Here is a 7,792-nt window from a genome sequence, read left to right as displayed (position 1 = left end):
TCTCTGCCACCCCCTAATCTTTCTCAAACTCTCACACTCTCTCCCATTCCCTACTCTATCTCTCTTATAAATAAATACACATTCTCAATTTCCCCCCCCTCTCTCTTTTGCAGTCCCTCTCCCACTGCCTACTCTCTCCCATCCCCTACTTTATCTCTCTTACACACTTCCATTCCACCTCTCTCACCCTCCCACTCCCTCTCCCACTGCCTACTATCTCTCTCTCTCTCTCTCTCTCCCATCCCTCTACCATTGCCTACTCTCTCTATCTCTCTCTCCCCTCTCTCATTCCTTACTCTCTCTCTTTCACACACACACACACCCATCCCCCCTCTCTCCTCTCCCATCCCCTACTTTTTCTCTCACTCGCTCTCCCTCACCCACTCCCTCTCCCACCACCTACTCACTCTCACTTTCACTCTCACTCTCTCTCTCCCCCTCTCTACTCTCTCTCTCTACTACCCCCTACTCTCTCTTACATTTTCACACTCTCTCCTATCCCCTAATCTCTCTCTATTTCTCTCTTACACACATTTCTATCCCCCCTCTCTCTCCCTCTCCCACTCCCTCTCCCATCGCCTACTCTCTCTTCCATCCCCTACTCTCTCTCGAGCTACTCTATCTTCCTCCTCTCCCATTCCATACTCTCTCTCTTTCACACACATGCACTCCCATTCTCCTCTCTCTCACTCTTCCTCTCCCACTCCGTCTCCCACTGCCTACTCTCTCTCTCCCTCATCTCCTACTCTCAATCTCTCTCTCCCAACCTGTACTCTCTCTCACACTTCCTCTCTCTCCCATCCCCTACTGTCAATCTCTCTCCCCCATCCTACACTCTCTCTTTGTCACCCCTACTCTCTCTCACACCTAGTCTCTCGCATCCTTTAATCTCTCTACCACCCCTACTCTCTCACACTTCCTCTCTCTCCCATCCCCTACTGTCAATCTCTCTCCCCTATCTTGCACTCTCTCTTTTCCACCCTTACTCTCTTTCGCATATTGTACTCTCTTTGCCACCCCTACTCTCTCTACCACCCTGACTCTCTCACACTTCCTCTCTCTCCCATCCTATACTCTCTTTGCCACCTTTACTCTTTCTCACTTTCTCTCTCCCATCTTGTACTCTCTCCCCTCTCCCATCCCCTACTTTCTCTCTATCTTTCTCACACGCACAAATAGGTATTCCCTTGCCCCCCCCCTAGTTCTATTTTGTAATTTAGGTGTTAATAGTGTGTGCGCCCTCTAGTGCATACACACTATACTCAATGCAAAGTTAAATAGTGGGTGTGTATTATAGGGCGTATGCGTTATTGAAAGCTTTGCATTAAACCCAAGCCTAAGGCTTGGTTTTGTCTTGGAGATCCAACCCACAAGTTTGGAGTTTATAAATAGGTCTAAGATGTGTTTTCCAACAAACGTACCAAAAATAATTGCTTTTTCTTGTGTGCTCCCCTTCAAGATTACTCGTGGTTGGGTATCAATAAGATCAGGTTACATAGCATTATAGATCCATGTGTTAGCTATCTAACCATATGATTTATTTTTAATTTGAACTATTTCAAACCTTTCAACTATAATTTATTTTGAATGTATGTTCATTTTTTTGTCAAAAATCACCATGTACTAATTGGGCTATAGATTTTAGCTTGTTCATCGAATTTTGCAACAACTTAGTTTTTTAGAAACTAGACTCCATTCTACACACTTTGAAAAAAAAAAGTTTTGATTTTAGATTAGTTTTCAATTATTTCTAGGGGGAGCACACAGATATTTCACATTTTTGGGATGTGTCTAGTTAAAAAAAAAGTTAAAATTTTAGGGGGGGCACACTTTGTACTGTGTTATGTTTTTTTGGAATAAACAGTACCACTTTTTGTGGCCCCCTTTTTTGAGGACCTAAAACTAAACCATTTTGAAAAAAAATTAGTAGTTTAGAAACTAGATTCAAAGGACTACGACTTTTGTTTTTGTCATATCTTAAAATTTTGAGCGTAACTATCTTCAAATTCTTGTTGAAGTTCAAAATTTGCAGATTTCAGGAAAAAGGTGTCCACTTATACCCCCCTTTTGGCACCACAACTTGGTGCACTTACCCTAATATTGTGTTGAAATGTAATAAATTGGTGAGGAACCGTTGGATGAGGAAACACCCCAATTGTGTGCATTTGAAAGGTAGTTTGGCCTAACATAGGACTATTGGGTTGTGAATGAGAATTTTGAATTAAAAAGAAAGATTATTAATTTGGTGATATAATTTTGTATTGTTAAAATAAAACAAATATCAATTTTTAATTTTTGATTTGTGTTTGGTTTCATATGATCAATTGTAATGAATAGCAATTTACTGATTTTCTAGATGTTCTATTTTCTTTGTAATTGTGTGTGTCTGTGTAAAGCCCCATGTTCTTAACTTTTGCTTTCATTATCTCATTGTAACTTTGTCAAATGGTTTGTGAGGAAGCTCTTTACAAAGAGTTTCTGATATATTTAGTTATTGATTTTTCACTAGTTAGATATAGATATAGCTTTTATTAATACTTGAGAATGCAAACTCGTGACAACATAACAATTACTGATATCAAATATAATAAAGTTTAATATGGAATTATTGTCCTTCAAAATGTAAATTTGTGACAACATGACAATTACTGAGTTCAAATATAAATAAAGTTTAATTGAAAATGTGTTAACAACATTGAGTTACAATGCTAGCATCATTTAATAAATCTAAAATATCCTAACAAAAATTCATTCATTGAGTGTATAAATTAATTAACAACAATCCAATGTGTTTTCATACCAATTCCATTGTGTCTATCTATAGATCGGGTTTGACATAATTAGTTTCAGATTAATACACTCTAGCTCCATAATTGCTATATGATAGACATGGAGGAGCAAAAGATGCCATTGATTTATTTTGGAGAAATGGAGTCATAATTCTTTGAAATGGAAACAATTATTGTTGGTGGTTTTTTTCCTTTGCCTAAAGCCCATTTCCACTTATCCCCCATTTTTCTCACCCCTCCAAATTGAACAAAAAAAAATGTATTTATAGAGATTAATTAAATAGAATAAAATAAATAAATAAACACACACACACACACACACATATGCTTTGAGGGAGTTTGAGTTGTAGTTAAAATTGTAGACACAAATCAATTGAAAGAATCAAATCGGTACCCTAAGACAAAGTTCAAGTTGCATTTTAGTAAGCTTCTGGAAAATACGCCAAAGTGAATCTCGAAGAATGAAAAGAGGGAAGAAGGAAATTTGGAGACAAAGTAGAAAATAAATCGCCATATATGGAAACCTCACCAAAATGTTACGGGTAAACTCTTTGGTTCTTTCACTAGCAAAGAGAATGACAGATGATTATTGTTTCTAACCCTAAAATTTTTAGCTTAAGAGTTCCAAGAGACCTCATTGACAAATGATGTATTTATTTATTTGTGTGAATTTACATTTCTGAAAATAAAAAACTTGTCACTGGTCCTCTTGGATGCCTATTAATTATTGATGTCATGCACCTTCTTTCCACATATTTTTGTCAAACCTCTCTGATGCACAATAAATGCATCATCATTATTCTAGCCAGTTGTCCTCTTCCAATTTTTTTCTATAATTTTAATTTTGGAAAAAACAATTAACCCTCAACAAATTTTGCGCAGACTAATCATAAAATTAGAAATAGCATCTAATAATTCTATTTTCAAATTTAATCTTCTAAACTAAGAAATATGATACTTGATTGACTAGAAAAGAGCCAACTAAAAACTTTAGTTCCCTATCTTACATATAATTGTATAATGTGAACAATCAACTCCAAAATTTAATTTGTATACTTTTGGCAAACATTATAATAGTGTAATTATATATATAAACTATAATAAAAACAACTAACAACTTATCAATGAATCAACTACTAATATTAGATAAGTACATTGAGATTAGAAAGAAGCAGGGAAATCCCCGATTTATATATATATATAATATCTAGACTATAATAAAAACAACTAACAACTTGTGATATTGCTATCTGGATTTAACTCTCAATATCACAATTTGACTTGCTGTGGAAATTATCTCCTACTTAACTAACAACTTATCAATGAATCAATTACTAATATTACTAATAGATTAATACATTGAGATTAGAAAGAAGCAGGGAAATCCCCGATTTCTTCGAGAACAACACGCGAATAAAACCGCACCTGGAAAACTCAAAAACGGAAGCATATATCTCAGCATTTGGATTGTAGCTGGAGGGCGCACGAGCGACGACTTCGCCATTTCCTTTGATTTTTCTCATGGTTTATTATAAGAAGAAATTAAATGTGGGAAATAGGTCGTAGCATTGTCATCTGCCCCTTTGCCTCCTATAAATAGCACCAATCTCCTGCCCTTTTTGGCATTGTGGGTTTCTTCCAAAGCATAACTACGCCCAATAGCACGGAGAACACCACCCCTGCAATGGATTTTGCTAGGCTCAGAAAATCAAAGATGGGTGTCAACAATGGTGGAGAAACTCACATCAAGAAATCAGATGATTGTGTAAAGAGTAAGAATGGTAACGAGAATTTAAAGCTCTTACAGGCATCTGATGCCCTGCTTCTTCCCTTGGGACTGACCAACAAGCTCTTCTTTGTGCTCTTCTTCATTTCATCATATTACCTGATGGGGAGATGGAGGGACAAGATCAGGACCTCCACACCCCTCCATGTTGTCAGCTTTGGGGAGCTTGTGGCCATTGTGGCCGAACTGGCTTCCTTCATCTATTTGCTTGCATTCTTTGGCATTGATTATGTCCAAAACATTATCAGTGGCAATGATGATGATCTTTTTGTGGAGGAGGACCTCAACATTCCCCCAACAACGGCTTGTGGGCTACCAGGACAAGAAGAAATTGTTACTAGGAAACCTGAGGTCCAGCTCAAGGGACTTTCCCTTGGTGACAATGAGGACGGGGATATTGCAGCTGCTGTTTGCAGTGGCAGTGTGGCTTCCTATTCTCTTGAATCCTCCCTTGGGGACTGCAAGAGAGCTGCCTCTGTGAGGAGGAGTGCCTTGGAGCTCATGACTGGGAGATCCCTCGATGGGTTGCCCCTGGAAGGGTTTGATTATGAGTCCATTCTAGGGCAGTGTTGTGAGATGCCTGTGGGTTATGTGCAAATCCCTGTGGGTGTGGCAGGGCCCTTACTAGTGAATGGGTGTGAGTACATGGTGCCCATGGCCACCACAGAGGGGTGCCTGGTGGCCAGCACCAACAGAGGCTGCAAGGCCATTCTTATGAGTGGTGGTGCTACATCCATTCTTCTCAGAGATGGCATGACTAGGGCTCCTGTTGTTAGGTTCCAGACCGCCAAGAGGGCTGCGGAGCTCAGGTTCTATATCGAGGATCCAGCAAACTCTGTTAAACTTTCTGACATCTTCAATAGGTATATATGAACTTCTCTTCCAGATCCTCCTTTTCATTTTGCACTTACTGCTGATCATATAGCTTTTAAGGGTATCTGTGTTATATGCGTGTGAAGTAATTCAATAAAGCCATATTTTCAAGGTAACTGATGAGATTTTGGGCTCTCTTTTTTTCCAACAGGACAAGCAGATTCGCTAGGCTACAAGGCATAAAGTGTGCAATTGCAGGCAAGAATTTGTACATGAGATTCTCATGCTTCACAGGAGATGCCATGGGAATGAATATGGTCTCCAAGGGTGTTCAGAACGTCTTGGATTATCTTCAAGCTGCGTTCCCTGACATGGATGTTATCAGCGTATCAGGTAATTCAATTCCTCCGATTTCTTAACACTCATTTTTTGGGGTTTTACTTTAACACACCATACAATTGAATTGGAGAGTTCTTTTAATATGGGTGGGCTAATTTTGGGAATGGGTTTCTGTTGTTAGGCAATTTCTGCGCAGACAAGAAGCCCACGGCAGTGAATTGGATTGAAGGGCGTGGGAAGTCAATAGTGTGTGAGGCCGTCATAACAGAGGCGGTTGTAGAAAAGGTGTTGAAGACGACAGTTCCGGCATTGTTGGAGCTGAACATGCTGAAGAACTTGACTGGATCTGCAATGGCCGGTGCCATGGGAGGATTCAATGCCCACGCTGCCAACATTGTTTCAGCCGTGTTCATTGCAACGGGCCAAGACCCAGCCCAGAATGTGGAGAGCTCGCACTGCCTTACTATGATGGAGGGGGTGAACGGGGGGAAGGACTTGCACATATCGGTGAGCATGCCCTGCATAGAAGTGGGGACGGTGGGAGGAGGAACTCAACTGGCATCGCAGGCGGCGTGCTTGAACATGCTCGGAGTCAGAGGAGCAAATGTGGCACAACCTGGTGCGAATGCACAGAACTTGGCAAGAATTGTGGCAGGTGCAGTAATGGCAGGTGAGTTGTCTCTCATGTCTGCTCTTGCCGCAGGCCAGCTCGTCAAGAGCCACATGAAGTACAACCGATCAAGCAAAGATGTCAAAGCAGCAGCCTAAGGACCATATTTTAAATTCAGCTTCCTAAGATTAATATAAGCATCCGCATCATTTTACCTTCAACATCATGCATTAACGAAGAAATTGAGCTTAGATTACCAATCAAACCTTAATGTATGATGTTTAAGCAGTTCGCTGATACTAATAAACAAGATTTGTGTTTCAAATATGTCGGAGGATCACTTTCCCAATTCCTGTAATACAATAAGGGAAACTAAACATGGATCTCTTCTGGAGTTTCATATCATAGCTCAAGTAGGTGCTTTCAACTAAAATAAACTACTTTCACCTGCTCGTTGACGCGGCCATGAAATCTCAATAAACTAAACGCTTTCATCTGCTCGTTAACATCAATGTTGGAGAAATAGGCAACGTAGAATCCATGACTTCCTACAAGGATCTTCTGATATTCAAGAGCTTGGAAGCACGTGAGATGACCAGGGCTAATACGTTTCTCAATTTTTCCAATTCCTTCATTCGCTGCTTGGAAACAGACTTTTCTTCAATGCACGTTATTCTGGCCCAGATAGTTGGAATCGAAGAGATTAAACATGTGCGTCGAACGACCTAATTAGATCAATCAACAATTGATCCTGCTCTTGGATGGTTGCAAGATAATTTAATGTTGCTAATCAGTAAATGTCAAAGTATATATGAGTTCAACTATTTTATTAATAAAGTGTAGATATTTTATTTCTTATGACATTTTTAGAGAGTATTAGTTCAAGCTGTCTACATTGTGAACAATATGATATTGTTATAGTATCATTATGTAGAATATTAACAAACATAATATTGTCAGAATTTTCATTCATCAATCTTTAAACTTAATATTAAATAAAATAAATTATATTTTTTAAGTGATTTTAAATTAATATAAAAATAAGTTTTGAGAGGACCGGCAATCTCATACAAAATTATTTAAAAATAATTATTAAGTCTAAAGTATCAATTAGTAGAAAATGCAAGTTTTCTAGTTAATTTATAAATTATATTTAATAATGAAAATTATGTAGTATACATGTAATACAATATATGATTAATATAAAATATATAATTATATTGATTATTGTATATAATATTTAATATATAATTTTTTTATAATTATATAGTAGTAATATAGTGTACATTAAAAGGCAAGAGTCTCTAACATAATTATTTTTTTATGTAAGAGATCTTGGATTCAATTCTACTTGAGTTTAACACATAATAATTAATTTCAAGAAATAATAATAAATCTAGGTTTTACCCTATTATCTATCAAGAAAAATAAAAAGAATATATTGTACACTAATTT

The 7,792-nt window shown here is 37.9% G+C and overlaps 1 protein-coding gene across 1 annotated transcript; it reads left to right on the top strand.

Annotated features, from left to right (window-relative positions):
- Window positions 1-4,399: 4,399 nt before the first annotated feature.
- On the top strand, window positions 4,400-6,664 carry LOC149563054 (3-hydroxy-3-methylglutaryl-coenzyme A reductase 1-like). Its single transcript, XM_089826470.1, has 3 exons — window positions 4,400-5,438; window positions 5,600-5,781; window positions 5,909-6,664. Exons 1-3 carry the CDS (start codon window positions 4,474-4,476, stop codon window positions 6,493-6,495), a joined length of 1,734 nt encoding a protein of 577 aa, XP_089682596.1. The 5' UTR covers window positions 4,400-4,473; the 3' UTR covers window positions 6,496-6,664.
- The last annotated feature ends 1,128 nt before the right edge of the window (window positions 6,665-7,792 follow it).

The sequence above is a fragment of the Cupressus sempervirens genome, chromosome 4 (assembly GCF_028749045.1).
Source record: "Cupressus sempervirens isolate cs-2001-9-10 chromosome 4, ASM2874904v1, whole genome shotgun sequence".
NCBI lineage: Eukaryota > Viridiplantae > Streptophyta > Pinopsida > Cupressales > Cupressaceae > Cupressus > Cupressus sempervirens.
The sequence above is the reverse complement of the archived record's forward strand: the minus strand, read 5'-3'. Positions and strand labels throughout refer to the sequence as shown.

Bases quoted from the DNA above. Each gene is read 5' to 3' on its own strand.
- LOC149563054 (XM_089826470.1), top strand. From the start codon at position 4,474: ATGGATTTTGCTAGGCTCAGAAAATCAAAGATGGGTGTCAACAATGGT. The intron at 5,439-5,599 runs GTATATATGAAC...TTTTTCCAACAG, and splicing joins CTTTCTGACATCTTCAATAG to GACAAGCAGATTCGCTAGGC. The intron at 5,782-5,908 runs GTAATTCAATTC...TTCTGTTGTTAG, and splicing joins GGATGTTATCAGCGTATCAG to GCAATTTCTGCGCAGACAAG.